The following is a 25,517-nucleotide window of genomic DNA, read 5'->3' as shown; positions in this document are numbered from 1 at the left end:
GTATGTATTTTATTCGGCTCTTTTGTGATTTTTTTCAGTATTTCACTTGTGTTTATCTGGGCTGTCACAGTTACTTGGTTACCAGTAATTTTGAGAATTTTTGAGGTGCTAAGGCGGTCTTCCAATGGAATGTTGGTTTGTGCACTCACCATGTCCGATATAGATGTAGTTGAAGCCAACGTTTTTATGGTTGAATTCTGGGGTCTAGTTGTTCTGGTTGTTCTTGCCTGAGCTTGGAGACTGGGGTAGATTAAAAAGTCTAATTTTTGTGCTGCTTCCTGCTGACTTTTTCTTTGATATTGATAACGCTGTTAGTAATAACGATGGCGACGTTATTCATGGTGATTCCAAGTTTGTTCCCTATTGTGTCACTTCAATTGGTAAGACAGGGGCACTTTTGCTGGTTCTCCTGCTGTTTTGGCAAACATTTTTCTTTGGCTTTGCCTCGTTTCTAATTCTCCCTGATCTCATATATTGAGAATTGCTTGAGGATAGCTTAGATGCACCCTTTTTTTAATGTATGGCTCCTTTTATTATTTTGTGTTTCCTTTACTTCTTCTACTTCTACTTCTTCTGTTGCTTCCTTTGTTTCCTCTACTTTACTTTGCGTTGCTTTGCTTTTTTTTCTTTCTTTGCTTCTTGCTCACTTCGTGATCAGTAGTCAATAGTATGGTGCTTGAGGCCGATGCTCTTTTAATTCTCTTGTTTGTACAAGTGGCTATGCAGCAACAGCCATCAACTCTCAGTACTTTTTTCCCTATAAAGGAGTGCGCAAAGTTGGAGGATGGGAAGTTGAAGGAAGCAAAGGTAAGAGCAAAAATTGGTGATCCTTTTTTTTTGGGGGGAGGGGAGCACAGCAGAAACGTCGAGCACATTCCGGCACACACTCCTCAGGAACGATTAGAAGCAGGAGCAGGGCACTCAATCTGACCGCTAGCCGCACCCAACCTAGTTAGGTCACTTATGCAGTCTGGTGGGCTCCCACTCAGGGACCGCCGCTAGGGGCAGTCACGCTCTCTGCTCTGTAGTCTGTCCCCGGTTTCACAATGTTCAACAGACTAAGTGGGGCGATGCAGTGTGTTGAAGCAGTGGGGTAAACTCCCGCACCTTCCCCGACAACGAAGAGATCAAGTGGGGGTGGGCGATGTTTTGTTTTTTTAAAGAGGAGCTGCTGGTTAATGGTTGCCGTTTAGAACCCTGGGTCCCCCTGAGTTACGGCTGCAAGCAAGTGAAGCCGAGAGGGGAAATCCTTGCTCTGCGCAGCCAAGTGCAGGGAGCCTTGATCCGCCCAAAAGGAAAAAAAAACCAAAAGAAATACCGCTGACGTCGCGGGACCGGGAAGTCTAGAAGCTGGAAAGCTGCTGAAGAGCTGCTGAGGGGGGGGGGGGGGGGGGGGGGGGAGATCGGGAAACCGGGAAGCCGCTGGGAGCCAGGACTGACTCACTCCTGCCCGCCGTCCGCTGTGTGCTCTGACCCGGAACCGGAACTGCATGCACGTTGCCAGATGCAAAGTCGTCTTAAGGATTTGTCTGGAGTTAGAGACTATGGCCTCCTTCCAAGACAACAGGGTTGAGTGGCAATCCTATGCAGCTGGTGCTGCCTTTGCTCCTCCTGCTCTCCAAAAGAGCACCATCAAGGAATTCACCAAACCATGCAGCAAAATAACAAACGTCCCCCCTCCCAAGACCTTTGCAACAGACTCAGCACCTTCTTCCACCTAAAGATTAAAATGATCTATGACAACTTCGACAATCAAGACTTCCGCACCGCTCCAGCTTCCCCTCCATGCAATGCCACCCAATAACTTGCTTAAATGGAACCCACTCACGACAGAGGACACCTTGAAGACCATGAAAAGCATCCACTCTGGAGCAACCTCAGACCCCTGCCCACACCACATCTTCCATAGAGCCGCCTCAGCCATCGCACCCGAACTACGTTGGACGATCAACTGCTCCTTTGAGACCGGCACCTTCCCAGACGAGTCGAAATACGCTGAAGTCAACCCCTCCTGAAGAAACCCGCCGAGACCCCACAGACCTCAAAAACCTCAGGCCCATCTCCCTGCTTCCATTCACAGCCAAGGTAATCGAAAAGGCCGTCAACACCCAGCTAGCAAACTTCATCAGAGGTAACGTCTCGGACATCTTCCAATTCCGATACCACAGCAATCACAGCACTGATACCAGCCCTACTAGCTGCCACCGCCCTACTAGCCGCCACCGACAACATCCGCTCCCTCCTCGGCCAAGGGCAAAATAGCAGCCCTCACCCTCATGGACCTCTCGGCTGCCTTCAACACTGTCTCCCATTGCACCCTAGCCACCAGATTCCACAACGCTGGCATCTGCGGCAAGGTCCTCAACTGGATATGTTAATTCCTCACTGGCAGAACTCAGCGTGTCAGACTCCCTCCCTACCTCTCGGAACTGACAGATGCCAATTGTGTAGTGCCCCAAGGCTCCTTTCTCAGCCCCACCCGGTTTAATATCTACATGGCCCCCCTCGCAACCATCGTCAGGAATCATGGGCTCAACATCATCTCCCACGCCGACGACACCCAGCTTATCCTCTCCCTCAACAACGAACCCAGCATCACCAAACACAACTTCCAAGGCGGGATGAAAGCCGTTGTCACCTGGATGAAGAACAGCTGCCTGAAAATAAACTCCAAGAAATCAGAAGTCCTCATCCTTGGCCCCACCCCCTCCACATATGATTTATCCTGGTGGCCCCCCCGCCCTCCACTTTGATGGACCACACACTAAACCTCGGCATCATACTAGACTCATCGCTCATATTGAACTGCAAGATCAACACCATATCCTCGACCTGCTTTACACCCTCCGCATGCTTTGAAAGACGTTCAGATGGATCCCATCTGAATCCAGAAAAACAGTCACACATGCTCTCATCAGCAGCAGACTGGACTATGGCAATGCTCTCTATACCGGAATCAACAAGAAACTCCTTCACAAACCCCAGACCGTCCATTACGCTGCAGCCAGACTGATCCTCGACATCCCCCGTCGCAGTCACATCACCAAACACCACCGCGATCTCCAATGGCTCCCAGTCGAAAGAAGAAGAACCTTCAAACTCCTCACCCACGCAAACAAGTCCCTTCATAACTCCAGGCTGATATACCTGAACAACCGCCTCTCCTTCCACGCACTCAAAAGCCACCTCCGATCAGCTGACCTCTCTTTGGCACCGTCCCATGCATCTACAAGACCAGAACAGGAGGAAAGTCCTACTACCTCGCAGACTAGGCCTGGAATAACCTCCCCCCCACCAAGCTCCCACACTACTCCAGTACAGGAAAGATCCTCAAGACCTGACTCTTAGGATGACCACAGCACTCAACAGAGCCGCCCCCTTGCCCCCCAGCGTCTTCAGATCCTCACGGGTGGGTAGTTGCGCTTCACCAACCCTGATGGATTGAAAGATAGGCGAATACCTGTCTGATCCTATGCTAAGGAAATAGCTATCCTAATTTATCAGTGGACATTTGACTACGACCAGAAGAGATGAAGACATCATCAATGTCTCAGGAGCAGTGGTTGAAGTAGACGTAAATATAATGGAAACATTAACAATCTTTTAAAATTTTACAAAAACAGTTCCTCACTTTTTGTTAAAAAACAAACATCCCTGGACAGTTAATGCCTAACTTCAGGTGCCTCAGGCTGAAAAGGGTCTCTTGTACTGTGAAGCCATGAGAGGCTGACAGTGAAAGAAAAAAGGTGCACTCTCGCCAGGGTGCCTGTTACCTCAAAGAAATGCAAATGCATGCAGCTGGTTGATCAGCATATATAAATACATCTTGGGAACCAGTATGTTGCTTTAATTGGGAGTCATTGGAAGCTCCATGATGACAGATGTATTTTTTTTTTAGTGGTAATGTATGAGTGCTGGTATCAGAGTGTGTATTTCCAGTTGACACATACGAAAAAACATTTGTACTGTTCAATTGCATATTATTCAAATATATATTTTAAGGCATTTGTTTTAGCTCAAACACTAAATTTCTTTATACATTTTTCAACACTCCATTTTATATTGTTTGTAGTAGTTTCAAAATAACTTTAATATTCAGAGTGCCTTCAGTCACAGGATGGGATCTTGTAGCACTATAAATACACGTCACTATTCCTCTTGATGCCAAACAGGATTCAGTTTTGCATCTGTTCTCACACTATGTCAATTGAATTAATTTGTGTGGTCAATAAAAACCATTACAAAAATGCATTACATTCATGCATTACAAATACTGTGATACAAATTCTGTCATATTTATCACTTAAAGCATGGAGTCGATGTGACATAGTATTCTGCCACTTCCAAAGAATACATTTTAAAACAGAAGATGCTCAATGTATGACCGGGGGACCGCATGCATCGCTCCTGACCTTTACATGCGGCTCCTGGTCCAGAGCACAACTCAGCTGCTGTTTACTGACTCAGCACTAACATTAACAAGCACTGGAGTGCAAGAGGCCTCGTAGTTGTGAGGGTTAGAGGTGTTGGCGTTGTAAATGACAATGTCTTTCACCTATGTTTTGGTTTGGAGTCATGTGGATGTATGTGGTGTGAAGTGGATGTATTTTGGTGTGCAGTGGAATTATATGGGTTGGATTGGAATTTTTAGTTGTGGTATTGTGCGTTGTGTGCAGTGGAATTATGCGGCTAGTCATTATGTGGTATTGTGTATATTTGAATAATGTGGAGTGAGTCTAATTATGTGGAATGGTATTTTGTGTTGTAGAGTGGTATGTATTGGATTTTATTTGGTGTGATGAATTTTGTGGGATGATGTACACTTTTGTGGTGTAGATTGGATGTATGTGGTGTACTTGTGTTGAGTTGAATTATATGGCTTGTCAAATTATGTAGTGTGGACTGGAAATGTGGAGTAGAATTGTGTGGCAATAAAGTGTGTGGGGTCAGTGAAATTATGCTGACTGGAATTATGTGGCATGGTGAGGAGTGGATTTGTATGGATTGTGTTAACAAATTTAACCCGAAGAGTATCTGAGGTGCACTATGCAGAGGTGAAAGGATGCGAAACGTAACCATTTGTGGAGCCCGCCACATCATTCTGAGAACTAGCACCTGCACAAGCTGATTTTTGTTATCCATCTAAAATTGGCCAATGGAGGTACTCACCAGGACTGACCTCTACTTTTGATGTATAGCTATCTAAGCTTCCAGTCTGCTGTCAGGAGCCCTACCAAAATCCATCAAGCATCTTCGTAACCATGTGCTTCTTTGTACCAGTAATTCTGCTTTATTTGCAGCATCTTTTTAATTTTTTTAAAATATCTTCATATTCACAGGACAAATATGACATAATGAAACACATCAATATGTTCACAAACATTGAATTGAAATTACGTACATGAAAAAAGAACAATGTCCCCTCTCCCTGCTGTTGGTTGTACATAATAAATTAAGGAGCTTTACCCAGATACCCAGATATGGCTGTCATGCCCTAACCATCTCTCGCTGGGTAAAACCTTCAGTGCACGTAGCACCTGTGTTGGGCCGGCTGAGATGTTAATGTTAATGTTATGGTGATTTGTATAGCGCACGGCTGCCCCAGCCAAGGGGCGTCCCGGCGCTGCGAGCAGACAGTTTACAGAGAGTTAGAGGCGCAGAAAGTGAAACAGTTATTGAAAGAGATGAGTTTTGACAGCCTTTCTGAAGGCTAAGAGGTCCTGTATCCCACGAATAGCTTCGGGCAGACTATTCCATAACTTGGCAGCCAGGAAGCTGAAGGATCGGCCGCCTACTCTGGCCAGTCTAGTACGGGGGATGATCGCAAGATGTTGCCCCTCTGAGCGAAGCGATCTTCTAGGAATGTACTCTGACAAAAGCGGGCGCAACATTGGGGGAGAGGCAGTTTTAAGGATTTTAAAAGCTAAACACAGTGCCTTAAACTGGATCCTTTTGCCCACCGGGAGCTAGTGCAGTTTTTTCAAGGCTCCAGATACCGAAGAATGGCGAGGGAGACCTACCAGAGCCCTGGCTGCCGCATTCTGGACTCTCTGCAATCTGGTGATTTCAGCCAGATTTGCCCCCAATAAGAGAGAGCTGGCATAGTCCAGTCTGGAAAGGATGGTCGCCTGGACAATTAGCTGGCGAGTGCGGCAGTCAAAGAACTTCAAAATGGGCCTGATGTTACGCAAGATGCCAAAGCACGTGGCAGCTACTTTTTTAGTGTGGTGAGTGAACTTTAGAGCAGAGTCCACCCAGACTCCCAGATTTTTGACGCATTCCTTTGGCATAGGGGGTGGGCCTAGGACATCAGGCCACCAGTTGTCTCCCCAGGACGAAGTGTTTTTCCCCAAGAGCAGTATCTCAGTTTTCCCGGCGTTTAATTGAAGGAAATTCGCCGTCATCCAGTTGGTGATGTCAGTGAGTGTCTGTTTAAAGTGATGAGCCTCCAGACCACTGATGTCATTAAGAGCCACCACCAACTGGGTATCATCTGCATAGGATACCAGTGCAAGTCCGTTTCTTCTAGCCACCTCCACCAGAGGGCGGACATAGACATTGAACAGGGTGGGGCTCAGGGAAGAGCCTTGCGGCACTCCCTGTCCAATGTTATGTTCCTCAGAGATGTAAGGGGGGGGTAGAGACTCTGAAAGACCTGTTGGAAAGGAAGTCTCTAAACCATCCCAAGGCTGTCCCTGTGATTCCAATTTCCTCCAATCTCGTCAAGAGGACCTCGTGTGACACTGTATCGAAGGCAGCACTAAGGTCCAACAGGACCAGTGCTGCCGTACCGCCGGTGTCAAGGATGGTACGGAGGTCCTCTGAAACACTGAGCAAGGCGGTCTCGGTGCTATGACCAGCTCTAAACCCGTGTTGGGAGTCATCCAGGGTGTTGTTGGTAAGGAGGAAGTCGGACAGAATGTTGTTGACATGTGCCTCGATGATTTTGGCAGGCCAGGGAAGCAAGGAGATGGGCCTGAAGTTCTCAGGAAGCGAAGGATCTAAAGTGGGTTTTTTTAGGATGGGGGAAACCCAAGCCTGCTTCCATTTGGAGGGAACTTTGGCGGTGGAAAGAGACAGATTGATGATGTCTCGGATGTGACTAAAATCATATAAAAGCAGCCATATAACAGCCTCTGCTCATTTGAGATGTCATCAGTGATGTCACTGACCATGTCATGAATGATGTAATATGTGACATCATCAGCAGTGGATTGCGGGCGTGTGAGTTATAGTGAGTCCAACTAACTATAACGTGGGAATTTCAAAGGTTTTGTATGAGTAAAATGTTCAGCTAACTATAACTGGTGTGAAACCTATGTTTTTTTCAGTGAATTTCAAAGGTTTTTTAAATGCTAATTCCTAACTATAAAGAGTGTGAAACCTATGTTTTTTTAGTGAATATATATATATATATATGTATATATATATTCTGAGCTGGGGATAGACAATTTATATTTTCGGCCATGTCAGTTTTCTGTGAGAATCAGATTGCTTGTTGTGCCGTTACCTTAATTTAAGAATGTTTTACGCTTGCAAATACAAGGAAACATGTAGGAGCAACTTATTAGGCATAGATACAAACTTGCAAGCAAGGAAAAAGAAAATGCAGCTTAAACAAAACACTATATACATTGAAGCAATTGCAAGACACACGCGTTCATGACCGGCGACGACACTGGAAGAAGTCCAGCTAATAGATAAACTATGGTGGAGATGACAACACTAAATTGTATTTAAACAACACGAGAGATAGGGCTCAGAGTCATTCCTCTTCCCCTAAGTAATGCTTGTAAACAACAAAGAAGTGACTAACAGCGCAAAATAAATGGAAAATAGTGAATTCTACGAGTTGCAGCCAAAGTTAATTATAAACCAAAACAAAGGTGGCGAAGGGTGTGCGAGCAGTGGGAATAACCTTTATTTTAAAGGAACCCTTACTCAATGACTTTCTTTCTTCCAGAGCTGGGGTCCTTGGAAGTCCCTCTTAGAAGTCAGACACTAAATTGTACCCACAGTCACTTGTATGTCTCTGAAGGCTCCCTTAATTTCTATTAGCACACACTGAGATATTTTAAGGTTGCAATTGTGAAATGCAGTCTTTAATAACCATTTTGATCTTATTCACACACCAAACTCTTTGTTGAGGCTTTAAAACCAAACATTTGGGATTTCTATATTATACCTTTTTCTGTACTAGTACCTTCAGTCAAAAAATCTATATCATTGGTTCCCATCAAAAATAAGGATACAAACATTTCTCTAATGTTACAGTAAAACTCTTACATCCAGGTGATTCATCTTACTGCTCCAGTCTACTTTTTACAATTGTTTGATTGAAGCATAATACACCGATTTTGGGGACGCACATGGCTGCATGTAGTCAGATGTGTCTGGTTTGCACAGTACGGACCAAGAAATACCTTAACCACTCCTTCGTAAGCATGCATCCATTACCTCTCCTTCGTAAGCATGCATCCATTACCTCTCCTTCGTAAGCATGCTCCATTATCTCTCCTTCGTAAGCATGCATCCATTACCTCTGAAAAATAGTTTTTACAGCGATAGAGGAGCCCATTATCTGTGAATTAGATTCCACTGTTGAAAAATTTATATAAAGAAATTAAAAACCATGGGTGATCATACATTTGAATATTCTTTTCTCCAACAAATTCCATAGCACTTCTCGATAGGTCGCTAAGTGAGCATCAACAGGTCAGCAGCATCCTTGCCACCAAGAGCACCTCATTGGTCCAGCAGCAGTTCTGCCTGCCTGAGGGCGGTCCTGAAGTTCACTCTGTCCTCCTCAAAGGTCTTCTGCTTCTCAAGAAAATGTGTTCTCTCCTCCTCAGCTGCCCTGCACATAGCCTGTATAGCCTGTGGGAAGAGTTGACAGGTTTATGGCCCCTTTTCTAGATCAAATATCACAAGAAAAGCATGGTTTTGCACCCAAAAGCTTAAATTTTAAACCTGTGTGGAAGCATCTCTTACACCGAGCGTCCACCCTATCATAGCCACCAGCAGCAAATTCTTCATATTAAGGCGTTGGACATTGCTTTGTTGGAGAGCAACCATTGTACTACTGTCTAGATATGAAAAGAAGCTCTACAAGGCATGCCCGAGAGAATCCCTCAGAGGCACATGCATCCTTCTGTGATGGGACACCATGAATAAAAAAGCCATTGGTGATGCCACTTGTGTCATACTTACACAACTCCACTAGGAGAAAAATCTGTGTTAAACATGCATGGTGCTGGTAAACAGGAGAGAGAGGTCAGACCTGCTTACTTTAGTGCAGGTAGGTACCCTGCTCACTTGATCGTGTAATAATCGTGCCAGTATGATATGAAATTAACTATGTTTCACCACTCCTGATGTTCAGACAATCTATACAGACCATTCTCGGGGTGTTTAATAATGGATGAAAAAGTTACTTACCACTGGTAACTGTGTTCCCACCAGAACTATTATCATCTTGTACATTCCACACCTTAAAAAAATACCTTCAGGTTTTAGATTGGTCTTGAAAACAATTCCCCAGTAGTAGCTTTCTACCGCCACCACGTAGTAAAATTTCAGTATCGGCTGTGGCTCTGACCACCAGATATCACTTCATTAGAGTAGAATAGGTACCAACCAGCACACTGGTACAAGTTCCCAATACATTTTCCATTCCCCATTGAGGTGTTGTAGGAAGTTGGCTCTGTATATACTATACCAAAGTAAGGTATAGTGTGCACGGAGTCCAGTGGATCCCCAAAGACTTAAGTAGATAATACTAAAAGCTCTATTTTTGGTAGTGTGGTCGAGTAGTTAGGCTTATCAGAGTGCTGTGTAAAGCATTTGTTGTACACAAGAAGGCAAAAGTGATTACACACACTTAAAGTGTGAATCGAAGACCAATTCTTTTGTATAAAAAGTTATTACTTTTTTATTTTATTTTTATAACCAAGATGAACTCAGTTACAGGTAAGTAACCGTTTTTAAGAATAGCAACACTTTTTGAATGCAGTAGGTATTGAATTGCAAAGACCTAAAAGTACTTTACAAGCGTATTGAAAATACTTTGACAATGTCAAGAAAACCGTAGCAAACTTAGCAAATGTAAGAGATAGATATTTAGTGCAATGGACAGAAATGCAATGCAATCCTAAGGAAGAAAAACAAGTATATGAAGTTACAGGTAAGTACTCAACGTACACATCCAATCTGCGGGGTTTGGACCAGCACTGGGAAAGGGTCAGATCAAGGCCGGTACTGCACCAACAGCCGCACTGTGGAAGCCGGGTGCAGAGGTCACTGGGCCGAATCTTAGTCAATGGAGATTAGGGGCACCCTCAAAAGGTGCGGTTTTCCGCTAAGTATCTGCGGCTTCAGGGCACAGGCTCTGGTTGTTAAAGCAAGCACAAGGGGCGCACAAGGCAGCACCAACCAAACACCACCAGTGGCACAGGGGCGCCCAGTTGCAAATAGGCGTCCAATGCAACTGAAGGGGAATTTCTGTTGCCCTTAGAGGCTGTAGGCTCGGACCATGAGGCTGGACAAAGTTGACAAACAGCTAGGCAAGTATGTAGAGGTGCCAGTAAAGGCCTTGGCACCATAATCATGGCTACCCAAAGTCAGGGGGCTAAGGATGCAGGGGTGCCTTTAATCACTGGAGTTTCTTTGCATAGGCCAAATGGAGGGGGGACCCTTCGAGAGGAGGATCCAGGCTACTTCGTGAAGTCCAGGAGAATTCCACCAAAGCTAAATTTGAGGTCCAGATCTCTGTGAAGACTTCGCTGGACAGGTGAGCCAATCAGACTTGGGCCATGGGCCTCGAGTGAAGAGTAAGCAGAAATGGTGGTTCCTGCTGGATCTGGAGACTTGTAGTTGGATTCTTCTGGACAGGGCCGCTGTCCTCGAGATATCTGGTCTTTGTTGAGGAGTGGGCAATCTTTCTCTTGTTTCTGGAAGTCGCTGGCTACAGTACAGGCATAGTGTTCTTCACAGGCTCTTTAAGCTGGAGACAGGCCTGTAGGGCTGGGGCCAAGCCAGTCATCATCTTCAGACTTTGCTGCATGGAGTCTTCTTCATCCTTCTTCTTTATAGGTTTATGCAATAATACTGGTGGTAGTGTTTCCCGCAGAGAGAAAACGTCCGCACCTTCTGTTAATAAATATTTCCAATGGGCACAGTCTACGTGTAATATCAAAAAAAGAGAGGTGCACTGGGAACCTGGTAAAACACCCACCACCAGGGATGTTAAGCAAAGCAACTTAATGCTAATATCAAGAAACAAGGAAATACCAAGTTACACAAGCACCCTCAAACAAGTCCAATATCAGAGAGATTTGCTATGAAGCATAAATTATTTCAAAAGGTTTTTTAGTATGAACACCAATATTAGACACGAGTTCATCTGGGATTAAGAAATTTCAAAATATGGATCCAAGACAGTTGTTATACTGGAAGATCTTTATTTCAGACACATTTAAAAGTTTTCCAGCTTTGCACTGCCGACACGTGTTTCGCCCACTCAGGGGCTTTTTCAAGGCTATCTTAGTTGGAAAAGAGAGGTCTGGCGGTCAGGAATTTCATAAGAATCAAAGGATGTCTGAGGGTTAGTGCCCAGCAGTGGAGAGTTGGTTCGTGCAGATCACTAAGAGACTTATCAAGGTCCGCTGGTGTGTTTACATATACAATAAGGACTACTCTCCATGCAGCGATTCGCTTAATCACTTTAAGACATACCTCTTTGTCTCATCCTATATCCAACACATGGAAATTAGCGAGGTGGAATCTACACTCTGAAGCAGCTCGCTGTGAATACTATTATTACTATTAATAGGATTCCTAGCATTGACACATCAGACATCCTTTGATTCTTATGAAATTCCTGACCGCCAGACCTCTCTTTTCCAACTAAGATAGCCTTGAAAAAGCCCCTGAGTGGGCGAAACACGTGTCGGCAGTGCAAAGCTGGAAAACTTTTAAATGTGTCTGAAATAAAGATCTTCAAGTATAACAACTGTCTTGGATCCATATTTTGAAATTTCTTAATCCCAGATGAACTCGTGTCTAATATTGGTGTTCATACTAAAAAACCTTTTGAAATAATTTATGCTTCATAGCAAATCTCTCTGATATTGGACTTGTTTGAGGGTGCTTGTGTAACTTGGTATTTCCTTGTTTCTTTATAGGTTGCAGGAATCTGAGGATCAAGGTTCAGGGGTGCCCCTAAATACGGAGTTTAGGGGCATTACTGATACAGGCAGGTAGTAGCCAATGGGCTACTTACCTTTTAGGGTGATTACACCCTTAGTATGTCCCCTCCCTTCAGGGAGGGGGGGCATTCCCTAATCTTATTGGCTTGAATCCTTCCATTCAAGGTGGATTTCCTAAGGAGGGGTCAATTTGGTCTAGGGCACCTTAAGGGTGGTTCTGACAGAGAGGGGACACACCTCTGCTGACTACAAATTTTCCCACCGACCTTGCTGCTAAAAGTAGGGCCTGGTCAAGGTGGTGGGCATTTCTACTAGTTGGAAAGGCCTTGGCTAGCATAACAAAGGGCTCACCTCCCTGAATGCCCTTCTTGCTTGGGGATAGGTGAGAGGCACCTCTACCCCAAGCAGGCTTTGTTCCTGACCCACAAGAGCTCCCTCGTCAGGGGGTCAGAAACAGGTCTCTTTGTGTAGCAGGCTGGTGCAGACACGTCAACTGGACACAAAGGAGTTGGTCATTTTTAGGGGTCATCTCTAAGATGCCCTCTGAGTGCATTTTGTAATTAATCAAGCACTGGCATCAGTGCGTTATTATGCTGAGACGTTTGAAACCAAACTTCTTAGTATTCAGGACAGTCATCATGGAGCTGTGGAGTTCGTAATGACAAACTCCCAGACCATGCCCTCAATATAGCTACACCACACTGCAATGTATAAGAATGGACTTAGACACTGTATGGGTATATGCAATAGCGCACTCTGCCTTAGGGCTGTGAGATCTGCTAGAAAGGTGACTTATCTATGCCACAGACAGTGTTTGTGGGCATGACACACAGAAATGTGTGCCATGTCAATTCAAGATTTGTCAGCACCAAAACACAGTCTGCAATGGCAGTGGGTATGTGTTAGGTGAGGTGTCCCTAAGGGTGGCACAATACATATTGCAGCCCTTAGAGACCCTCTACGGCACTAGGAACTTAATTAGCAGGGACAGAGTGCATCAGATATCAGGCAAAAAACGGGGGGTAACCATGCAAAAAGAGGCACTTTCCTACAGGTGTGCAGAGAGGAACTGAGAGCTTCAGCGGCAGTGACAATAACATGACAACATGTGTGCATACCATGGGATTTTATTATTCACTGCACTACTCATCAGGGAAAAAAGCATGTAAAAAATCAGTAACTTTCATTTGAAGGATACCTCTTCCTGTAGATTTTGAATCCTATGAAAGAGTCCTAAAGCAATACCACCCTAGTACGTCTGAGTGAATACTAGTGGCAATTAACTAAAGAAACCATGCATCAAAGCACAGGCAAAATTCCAGCCAATGTGTTCCTGAGCTGCAAAGCAAGCAAGCAGGAATGATCACATGGTCATCTGCAGCCCTGTCCCTAGTGAAGAGAACACAATTATCCTATGGAGAGTCTTTTTGTGACTAAGGCATTTCCAGATTTTGTGACAAGAAAGGGCAAGTTTGGCTACTGCCTTGCCATTTCTTTTTAGCACTGACAAAGCCCACAAAGCACTAGTCCTCCCCTCTTTCTTTTTGAGTGCTATAGTTGCTAAAAGATAAAGCACATCTGGGGTACAGGCTATGGAGCTGATCCTTTTTGGTGGAATGAGAAGTATAGAAGAAGGATGAGTGTAATAGGCTCGCCCTAAGTTAAGGGAGATACCACCTTGGTGTAGAAAAAATGTAAAAGGTCGACAAGCTGAGAGTGCCTGAAGAAATCAGACTAAGGGATGAAGGTATGGCCAGCAAAAATACAAACTTCAAATTAAGACGTTGAACTGGGCCACTGTGCATTGGACTGAATGGCGATGCCACAAGCTTCAACTTCTACTGACAAATAATGGTCATAGAGCGCGCAAACAAATAAAGCAAACCTTTTAGAACACGTGTCTCTAGAGGCAATTTCAACCAGGAGTGGTGGGCAGGGAGATACACAATGGCGGATACAGCCAAAAGCCCTTAACTGTAGCCACTGTTGACAATCAGTCCCTCATGTGAAATTCGTAGGAAGTTGAAAAGGTAGCATTAAAACAGATCCAAGTATTTTGACTTGCATTGCTGAAGATTTGTTCCATCACCCTTCACATGTGGATTTTGTAGTGGATTTCCTGGCAGCCAATAGGACGTCCCAAACTTCAGCATGGACACAAAACTACTCTAGCTAGCACTGTTTAATCTCCACTTATGCAGTCAGTGTTCATTGACTGACCTGATCATCCTTCTACGAAAGTTGGACCAACCTTTATATGGGAAAGGAAGAAGTGGCCCAATGCGGAGTGACAAAAGATTTGCGTAGCAGATCCATCTTTCCCACTACATCTTAATGAACGATGATGGTGCTGAATGATCTCAATGATGTGCCTTGAGATGAAAGACAAAAATGTGTTAATGGCAAAACAGTCTGTCAGCAGTTTCAACACAGTTATGTGTAGATAATCCTCAGATGTGGACCAAAGGCATTCCTCCAGCATGCGGCCCAAAAGGTGTTCACTGCCCAGTGCGAAGGCATGAGTTACCACAATGGCCTGTGCCTGCTGTGCTGAAGACACAACCCACCGAAAGGTTGGGACTCGTCTCTTTAGCAGTGCAGATCCAGGTGAACGGACTGAAGGACCTGCATCTGGCTTGGGAGGATCTCTTTATGTTAGAGCCACTGTTTTCTGAGGAATCACTGAAGTGCTCTCATCCGACACTTTGTGTATGCACAAGGCCAAGTGCATAACAGAGTTGTGCAGAATCTGGATCTGTTTGAAGGTCAAAATCCTCAGAAATATATCCCAAATATCTGGGATCCTCTTAGAAGGAGAAAAAGACTTCATGTGGGTCATGTTTAGGACGGTCTCACTGAAGGTCAGTCTCTGCTTAGAAGATTAGTTTTTCTTATGTTGATGGTAAAGCCCACTTTGTGGAGGAAATGTTTGTATGCTGATGGTGTTCTCTGACCAGTGACAAACACTCCACTTTCACCACCCATTCACACAGGAATGGAAATACATGGACTTCTGACCTTTGCAATGAAGCTGCCACATCAGTTTCATAAAATCCCAAGGTGCAGTCAGTACAAATGGTAAGACTCAATGGATAGTGCCGAGACCCCAATGTGAACCTCATGTAAAGTCAGTGGGTGGGAAGGATCACTAGATGTCAATAGGGGTTTTGGTTGTCTAGGAACACAGAACTGCCAACTAGTGTCTGCTTCACCCCACTCCTCCACCCTGCCCTCAAAGAGGGACAACAATATTTGGCTCAGAGACAGTACCCAAAACGTGTCCGACCAAATGAACAAGTTCAGAAAGCAGAGATCCAGATTAGGTCTCAGATCTTAGTCCTTCTTGTGGACCAAGAACTAAAGGAAGTAGAATCCCACACCAATTTCTCTCAGAAGCACAACCTCTGACTCCTTTGATTGATCAGCAAGGCAAAGACTTCTACCTCCAAAATCTAAGCATGTGCCTGGGAGCACGTCCTACTGGGAGAAAGGCGGTCCAGGATGGTGAGACTAGAATTGGCCCATTAAGATTTGTTTGGTGTCTCAGTGATGGTATAGCCCCCAACCGGTGTAAACGTGGACAATCCACCCCAAGAAAAAAAATGGTGGTGCCTGTCTTGAGCTTGATGTCTTTTCTTGCCTAGATTTTGCCAACTTTTGCTTAGAAATAGTAAATTGCCCCATCCACGGCCTTAAGTCATTTTGAAAGAAGGCAACCTGCCCCTTAATTAAACAAAGGGAGATCGGCCTGTGTCAGCATTGGGAGTAATGCATAACACCCACAACAGTTTCTGTAATTCTTCCTTACAATTTAAACCACTAGCTCTAGCCAACTCTATGTTATCTTTGATATCTCTATTGAATCATTCTACAAGACCATTCCTTCTGGGATGATATAGAGAAGTCTTGGAATGCTTGATGCCCAAAAAATTTAAGAAATCCGAAAATTAGGCAGATTTGAATTGACATGAGGACCGCACTCTAGGCCCATTTGGCTGGAATCTATCTTAATGATGGTTTCATCACGTGTGTCGAAGGGTTTCGAGGGTACGGCATGAACAATTTCATTTTTTATGAGCTCAAATTCCTGATTTCACACATCATCCCACACAAACATTAATTTGTTTTCAGTAAGTTCCTCAAATCTAAACAAATCAAATTTTCTCTGCACACTTTTGGATAAATCTTGCCTAAAATTCTATCAGACCAAAAAAAAAGATTTCAATTGGTCTCTGTTATTAGGAGATTTAAAATAATCAATGGCTTTAACTAAATTGGATTTAGGTTCTACACCACTTGCAGATTCTTTGTACCCTAAATAATCAATGTTGGAGCAGATAAACTTGCATTTCTCTACTACACTGGGAGTTACACCTCTTGCTTCCAAAATGGATTACACTTGACACATTCTGTCATCATGCTGGTGTTGATCCTTACTGAACACTAAAACATTGTCCTGGAATGCTACAATACCCTTGATGTTTTTAAACAAACTTTTTACCACTCGTTGCAATACAGAGGAAACAATGCCAACCCAAATGGCATGCGCCTGAATTTAAATAACCCATCTTGACGTAAGGTGTCTAGTGTCAGGATGTCGGTTGATTAGATGGTGTGCAGACATATCTAATAAACTGAAAATTCTACCCCCATTCAAAGCAGAAAACATTTCAGTGATGTTGGGAAGAGGATGGCCGATCCAGATTTGCTGTTTGAGATCGTGCAAATCCACACACACACGAACAGACCCATTAGCCTTGCGTGCCAGAACAATGGGGGCAACCCAATTTGAAGACTCAACAGGTTCAATGACTCTTTGCACACAAAGTGTATTTAATTCTTCCTTTAATTCGGCCAGAAAGGCTAAGGGAACTCTTTGATCAACTTGATCTTGTGAGTAAAACCCTTCAGTATGCCAGACCCTTTTTAAAAAACTCGAGATATTGTGTTTCCCAATTGTTTTGATCCTTCACATGAAGAATGGGTAAATAGTTGTTCCGTAACACTACCTGGGCAGGATTGTTGGGGGTCAAGCAAAAATGCCCAGGTTATTTTGATCTTACTTACTAACAAACCCAAATTACTTTGGGTACATACACAACCCCATCCATGCAATTGGTTTGAAATTTAAGAGTGGCAGTGATTTAACCTACAACATCAATGTGATTACTGCTGTAACCCACAGGGTGAACCTTCGAATCAGAGGGTTGAACTCCTCCAAACTGATTACGCCATACTTTCTCACTCAACATTTTGTAAGGCGACCCAGAGTCTGCCATTACTTTCACATTAACACCATTTACACCCACAATGCAAAATGGTCTCACAAAATCATGTGACCCGATGCAACACAATGTGTCTGAGGAAGTTTTTACCACCAAAAGTACTTTTCCTTCATCACTGTTGAAAGCTCATCCTCATCACCTCTGCAAGAGCCCACCTCATGGATTTTTGTTGTTGTATTCTACTAGAAGTTTTACAAACTCTAGCAAGATGCCCCTTTCGCATGCACTTGGCACATGTGCGGTCCTTAGCCGGGCATACTATGGCATTGGCCAAATGAGATGAGCTACCACACCGATAGCACTCTAATTATCTGGCTGACTGTCTTTTGATTAATTTGTTGGATACTTTTACTGCATCTCCCTTGCATTTTGTTTTCACAAGCAGATTTCACAGCAAGTACATCATGGGGTGGGACTTTCTCCTCTGACACAGTCATTTGGCTCATGAAAGATGCAGTACTCTCTATTCTAGAGGTTATTTCCAAGGTAAATTTGGCTTGGACAATAAGGCCTACTGAATTTTTTTATTGTTAGTCTTGTTTATCAGTTGATCTAGTATCATTACGTCTTTGAAGTCTCTGGACTCACATGAAACAGCCAAGATTCTTAAGGCCCCCACATAACTAGCGGCCCATTCACCCACAACTTGAATTTATAAATCACATGTCTTTCCATACTAACATTGTCCTTTGCTTTGAACCTCAAGTCTAAAGCTTTTATGGCTGCGGCATACTCGGCAATGACACCATCTCCTTCACCTTCCCTAGCCATGATTTGTTCAGAGGGAATATGTTTAAGAATTTGTGCCCATCTGGACCAAAAGAATGTCGAAGAATGGCAAATTTCTTTTAGTAAGTTAAGGAAACACCTTCTAACGCATCCAAATACGCCTCAAATTATTTCTTCCATTGTTCCCAATCCAACTCCAGAGGAAGGAACTAGTGAATGCTGCATGGTAAATAAAAAAGAAATTGGTCTCCCTGTTATTTATTTGATTAGGCTTGTGAAGGGCTGGAGGGTAAAAATGTGTAACACAGAAATTTAGATCTAGAAGATAAGTGTGCACATCACTGTTGAGCAGCACCACTAAATATAGCAGTTAAAACAATGTGAGAGTGGTTCAATTCAATGCGCGTAAACCAGAAACAAAGGCAAATTGCTGCAAAACAATGCTGAGGAATTTTTCTTTTTCGACACAAAGACAAGTGTGTGTATCAATAAGACAAGTGTGCGTATCACTAGTGGTGAGACGCATATGTAAATGGCCCAATTCTGTGAAGATTGCTGATCATGAGGAAAGTGTGCGTATCACTGATGATCAACCGCAGTAGGTAAGCGTGCACACCACTGATGTGCAGGCCGACTTGAAATGGCTGCCGAAGGAAGTAGGAAAGCCCCAATTCATAATGGCCGAATTAGTTGCGACAATGAATGCCAATGTCCCAAGTGCACGTATCACTGATGAGAAAAGCAGCAAGTAAGTGTGCATATCACTGATGTGCAGCCCGAATAGAAATGGCCGCCAGAGGAGGAAGTCGGAAAGAACCAATCCAAGATGGTCGAAGAAAACGTGCAAATAACGTCTGAACGTCGACGTCGCAGACATCGCTGGATCTCCAGGACAGTGAGCCCAAGCAACGGAACAAGCTCAAGCAACCTTGTTGCCCCCGAAATAGAGAAGCACAGTACCTGCGGATTGCCACACTTGAAGATGCAGGATCAGAGAAATGCCTGCCAACCGGAGGCGTTCTGGCCAAGGTGGGCGGCTTGGAAAGGGAGGTAGAATCAAGATGCTCTGTAGATCAGCTGGAACCGAGGAGGCAGAGTAGGAACTCGTCCTGTCTCAGTGACTTATCGCCACTGCAAAGGACACAAAGACAAGGTAATAAGTAGGTGCCTGCTGGACGCTGCGACTTTACCGTGGGGCCGGTTATTTGTTTGCCTTGGTCCCGCTGCTCCCCTTCACGTGGCCGGGCTTGGCTCCGCCCCCTTGCTTCCACCGACAGGCCTGGGTTTGGCTCCGCCGGCTCGACCGCTGCTGTTGCTATTGCCGCCTACAAGCCCCAGGATCCTCAGGGGCAGGACACATAATTTCCACGCGCCAGGAGGCGCATAAAGACACACCTGGTCCCTCGTCCCGCGAGGACGCGCCGGGAGAAGCCCGGGACAAGGGCGGGACCGTCTGTGCCGTCCGGGGCTGGAGGAGGCCGGGCCGGGCTATTCCCCTAACTTTTACACTTCCACTTGTTTGTGTCAGTGGGTTAGTGCTGCTTTTAGTTGATCTTCTTAGCTGCCTCATAGTTGTTATTGTTAGACGGGCCTGTGATGTGAATGGTACGTTGTGGCTCTTAGTCGCTAGAGCGAAGAGTGTTATATTGTATTGCCTATAACTCTTGTTTGTTGCAACTGGTTTACCTGTATTAAAATTGTTAAGATGTCGACTGTAGGGAAAGGGAAAAAAAGTGCGACTAGTAACACAGGTGGGTCCATATCTTGGACCATGGATGAGTTCATAACCAGGGCTGCAAACGTGTTGGAACGCGAGATAACTTTAACCAAGAAGAGACTGTTGACTGATTCATCTTTTTTAAAGCGTTCCTCACTTGGCACTATTAGGGATGCAGTTACTCCTGAGCAGTTACACACCAATACTCCCCTGGTACAAAACCGGTTGGATTCTAGCCGGTCTGTGGAGGCTGTTGACTTATCCGATGTTTGCTCCACTGTGGCTACTCCCATCATAAGCCCATTATTAGAGGTCAGCACTAAAAAAACTCACACTTTACCCAGTAATCAGGGGAAGAGGAAGCGTGGGAGGGGTGTACAAAAGGGTAGGTGCCCGAAAGTCACTAAAACCTCTAACATTAGTAGGGCTGCTGCTACATTCTTTCAGCCTGCTACTGATCGTACGCCTCACTCCTTTGAAGTTCGAGGGGAGCAACCTCCCGAACCGGATCAGCATTTACCGTTGACAGCACAGCTCCCTGACAACATATTTGGCCAGATCGAGCACTTGATGAAATCATTGATGCTTCCCCTGTTTGAAAGAATTAAATTAGTTCTTGAAAACTTGGGGAAATTGGAAAAAATTGTCGTGGCAAATTCTGTTGCCATAGAAAGAGGCTCGGGCTGTGCAATGGTCCCAAATCGTTTAGTTCAGGGAGGGCCAGTGATAGTTCCTGGTAGTACCCCTGTAGTTAGTTCTAACCTCAACCTCCCTATTCCTCCCTTGCCCCCCTCCCAAGTTGTCAATAGGGGTAATGCTGAGCCCAGCAAGTCAAATCTCCCAACCTGCAAGAGCATTGAAGTAATGGGGGGTAAAGATAAGAAGGAACTGGAAAAAACCACAGTGGTGGAAGAGGACCCCCTTAAAGAGAAGGAGGTTATAGGTGTAGAAGATAGGGGGAAGAAGAAACAACCCTGTATTGATCTCCCTCCAGAATCAGCGCCTTATACCGTGGTTCTTACAGGGGTTCCCGAGATTCCACAGGAAAAGTTGGAAAGTCAAAGGGAGCTGAAAAATAAAGTCATCTTTTGGCTCAGTAACTTTAGACCGCTCCCTGCCCATATTACTGGTGAAATATTACTTGTGAGGAGGGAGAGCTGGCTGGGTAGTAGATGTAAGGACCAGGCTGGGGATTGCATAATTGTTAATTTTAAAGATCCCAGAGCAGGCAGGTTTATCTGTGTAGGAAGGGAATATTGTAGGAAGGGTATGATTAAAACGCTTTATCTGAGTTATTTCTATCCTCGATCTACGACGGGTATCCCTTCGCTTTCATGGAATTGGTCTGAATTGAATTGCATTTTATCAGACAGAACAACCAATTTAGACAGAGGGGAGTAGGAGGTCCTCAGAGCGATTATTTAAGAACAGATCTTACATTCCAGTTCAATAATCGTTATGAGGTCCTTTCCTCACTCGAAGGTAATGACTGACTGGGCTCGAGTTTGCAGGTGAATTTGGATGGGTACTATATGCCCCTGAGCACACAATAATATTATAATCAGTACTGATTATAATATTATTGTGTGCTCAGGGGCATATAGTACTGCTCTATTTCTGTTTGTTACAGAAAGACAGGGGTGTTGGATACACGCCCTTCCTCTAGATGCACCAAATCTGACTAAGAATATAGGTTACACATTTCCCTGATATTAAGAGGAGCGCCCTGAGTTTGTTTGTATCCCATCTTTGAAATGAATTTGGATGGGGGCTTGGTTTGGGGGCCGATGTTTCTATCTTGATGCCCGATAGCCCCATCCCACCATTGGCTAATGTATCCCCTAGCCCCTTACGCTATGTAGTGTCGATCCCTGAGGAACATCTTGAGGTTAATGTAATAAGCAACGGCCATACTGACTCTCCCATGCAGAAGTCGTCCTTGGTTCTTGCTTCCTGGAATATAGCAGGTCTAGAATCAAAGGCGGTTTCTGATGAGTGGGCCTCTTTTGTTAAGGGAGTGGACATCTGGGCCTTCCAGGAAACGTGGTCTATAAACCCTGTGTTCCATGATGGCTATTTAAACTTTACAAAACCAGCTTTAAGAGGGCACATAGGAAGACCACTGGGGGGGTCTAACGTGCTGGGTTAGGCAGTTCGAGGGGATCACAGCAGGAGTTAGTACTGGATAGTCTGGATATACAAGCTATTAGAGTAAAATCCGTTAAAGGTCTTGACTTGCTCAACGTGTATGCAGGAGGCCTATTGGGAGGGAGATCATCTCCGGTTGTTACTACCCTAGAGTCATTTCTGGCCGAACGGCCCCCAAAATGTCAATCTTGTTATTGCAGGAGATTTTAATACCCGTTTTAAGCCCCTGGACAGTGACGATGGTAGACTTAGCGCTGAGGTGGACGAAATCTGGGGTGTTCCCCAACTGAATCTTCCCCCCATTAAGAAATGGTCTGAAGCAGCCCTACAACTAAAAGGGCTGTGTTTGGAATGGGGTCTAAGGGTAACAAACGGTAGAACAGGGTCTGATGTTGGGGGAGAGGTGACCTTTGATAATGGCCGATTAAAAAGTAGAATTGACTATATCTTAGTGAAAGTCGAGTTTCACTAAGATATAGGGCCCTTGTTTTGGGGCCGTTAAAGAAATTTAACAGCTTCAATAATCAGGAGGACTGTAATGCCCACATAACTAGGGCCCATAACAACCTCTTTTTAGGTTTAAAAAACTATTTTATAAATAACAAGCCAATTTGAAAGATTTCCACCTTGAAACCTAATTCGTGGTACAATGAGACATGTAGAGCTGCCCACAAGGAGTTAGTGGCAGCAATTAAGGCACGGAATCATAGTATTATTGAACAGTCCCGACTGGCTTATAAATCTTCCTTGAAAAAGGCTAAGAGGGACTGGGATGAGGAGCGATGGCAGGATCTTTTGGCAGCATGCAAAGGTAGGAACATGACCCAGTTTTGGGAACTGATTAAATGGGGTAACGGGCAACACTCAATAATCCCTAATAACAACGTAGAGCCCCATCGTTGGGTAGCCTTCTTCGAAGCGTAATTTAAGAATAATAATACTAATAAGGCACTCGTTCCCTTTCCCACCGCCCCTGATACGCCTCTGCTCTTTAGTTCAAAAGAGGTTGAGGTAGTCTTGAAGGTTATTCCTAGTGGAAAGGCTCCTGGGCCTGATTGTATCCCAGCGGATCTATTTAAGCAGGACCCTGACCTATGGATCCCCTAGATTACGAATCTTATTAATGGGATAGCAAGGGAAGCGCCGATCCCACCGTCCTGGTGCGGCGCGGAAAGTATCCCTATCTATAAGAAGGGTGACCGTTCTGCTCCGGCTGACTACAGGCCTATAAGCCTTATAGATGCCCTCCAAAAGTTGTAGCGAGAGTCATCTTGGGTAGGATTCAGCTTTGGATGGACGATGAGTGCATCCTCTCCCCGTTACAGGCAGGGTTTCGCGCCCATATGGGGACACTGGATCAAGCTTTCAGATTTGTTATGCTTTATTGGAAGGAGGATCTGATAGGTATGGGCATGATTTTTGCTGCATTCGTAGATTTAAAATCTGCGTTCGATTTAGTCCCACGATCTAAACTATGGGATGTTCTGCTGACTTTGGAAATTCCCAAAGAATTGGTTGCTCTGGTGGTCAGGCTTCATTGGTCAGGAGTATCAATCAATCAGGAGTTTGTTAAAGCGCAACTACTCACCCGTAATGGTCTCAAGGCGCTAGGGGTGGGGTGCAGCTTCCATTCCATCAAAGAGGGGGTCTGTCGAAGAGCCAGGTTTTGAGGTTTCTTGCCAAGATGGGGAGCGATGTTGTCTGTCTGAGGTGGAGCGGAAGGGCGTTCCATGCTTTGGCCGCGAGGAAGGAGAAGGAGCGGCCTCCCGATCTGGTCTTTCTGGTGCGGGGGACCTCGGCGTAGGAGAGCTGGGCTGATCGTAGGGTCCTTTGGGGTGCGTGGAATTTGAGCCGGCTGTTCAGGTATGCTGGTCCGGTGCCGTGGAGGGCCTTGTGTGCGTGGGTGAGCATCTTAAAGGTGATTCTCGCCTCGACGGGGAGCCAGTGGAGTGTGCGCAGGTGCTGGGAGATGAGGCAGTGTTTTGGCAGGTTGAGAACCAGTCTTGTGGCGGCGTTCTGGATGTTCTGTAGCTTGCGGATGAGGTTTTTGTTTATTCCGGCATAGAGTGCCTTGACGTAGTCGAGTCTGCTGGTGACCAGGGTGTGAGTGACTGTCTTTCGGTGTTCGAGGGGGATCCATTTGAAGGTCTTACGAAGGAGGCGGAGGGTGTGGAAGCAGGAAGATGAGACAGAGTTGATCTGGCGGTCCATTTTGAGCTTGGAGTCCAGGATGATTCCCAGGTTGCGTGCGTGGTCTGTGGGGGTTGGCGAGTTTCCGAGGGCGGTGGGCCACCAGGTGTCGCTCCAGGCGTCGGGGTTTGGGCCCATGATGAGTACTTCTGTTTTGTAGGTGTTTAGTTGTAGGCAGCTGTTTTTCATCCATTTGGCGACGGCTTCCATGCCTTCTCGAAAGTTGCGTCTGGCGGTGTTGGGCTCGTTGGATGGGGAGAGGATGAGCTGGGTGTCATCTGCGTATGACACGATGTTGAGTCCGTAGGTTCTGACGATGGGGGCAAGTGGAGCCAAGTAGACGTTGAAGAGCGTCGGGCTGAGGGAGGAGCCCTGGGGGACTCCGCTGGTGGTAGGTGTGGGGTCTGAGAGGAAAGGGGGGAGTCTGACCCGTTGCGTCCTGCCGGAGAGGAAGGAGCATATCCAGTCGAGGGCCTTGTCCTGGATTCCTGCATCGTAGAGTCTGCGTATTAGGGTGCGGTGGGAGACTGTGTCGAACGCCCCTGATAGGTCTAGGAGGATGAGGGCTACTGCTTCTCCTTTGTCCAGTAGGGTGCGGAGGTCTAACTTTGCACAAGTCCATTGGGGAAAACCAGGGGAGGTTACCGACAAATTTGTAGTGGGAAAGGGTGTCCGGCAAGGCTGTCTGCTGGCCCCCACATTGTTTTCCCTTTTAATCAATGGGGTGGTGCGGTATTTTGAAAACCAATCAACGGATGCACCCATGCTAGCAGGCAAAAGAGTCCCCCTGCTCATGTTCGCGGACGATACGTTGACTTTATCAAAGACGAGACAGGGGCTTCAATTAGCACTGTCTCATTTTGAGGAGTTCTGCTGCGACCACGAACTGGTAGCTAATATTGAGAAGACAAACTTTATGGTTCTTCATGGTGAGGAAATATAAATTTTTGGTCAAGTTATGTTCCCTATCGTGTACCCCACCGTCTCCATGTACGAGCTTAAAGTGCATGTAACTTCCCTCCTGTGCCAGCTATGAAGACGCAAATACATTTGCGTCCAACGTTAACATGTCCTCTTTCAGACCCACCCAGAATGGGTTGAATAGTCCGTTCCTAAGTATGCCATGCCAACGTCTTTTTGTGGTGTACTTTACACGTTTTTCAGCTCTGGCGAAGCAGGCCCTGAATTCTGCCATCGAGCCTTTTTCCGCTTTCTGACTCTGAAAGCCTCAGCCCAGGCTGT

General features: G+C 45.3%; 1 protein-coding gene across 1 annotated transcript in view; it reads right to left on the bottom strand.

Moving 5' to 3' along the window:
• Positions 1–7,898: 7,898 nt before the first annotated feature.
• The window catches only part of KNSTRN (kinetochore localized astrin (SPAG5) binding protein), a 110,368-nt gene continuing 92,749 nt past the window's right edge, over positions 7,899–25,517 (bottom strand). The window contains exon 9 of the mRNA XM_086937399.1: positions 7,899–8,877. Coding sequence (XP_086793525.1) covers positions 8,746–8,877 — 132 coding nt within the window. The 3' untranslated portion in view covers positions 7,899–8,745. The remainder of the gene's footprint in view (positions 8,878–25,517) is intronic.

The sequence above is a fragment of the Lissotriton vulgaris genome, chromosome 9, assembly GCF_964263255.1.
Source record: "Lissotriton vulgaris chromosome 9, aLisVul1.2, whole genome shotgun sequence".
In the NCBI taxonomy this organism is placed as follows: Eukaryota; Metazoa; Chordata; class Amphibia; order Caudata; family Salamandridae; genus Lissotriton; species Lissotriton vulgaris.
This window is presented reverse-complemented; position numbering and strand designations above follow the sequence as displayed.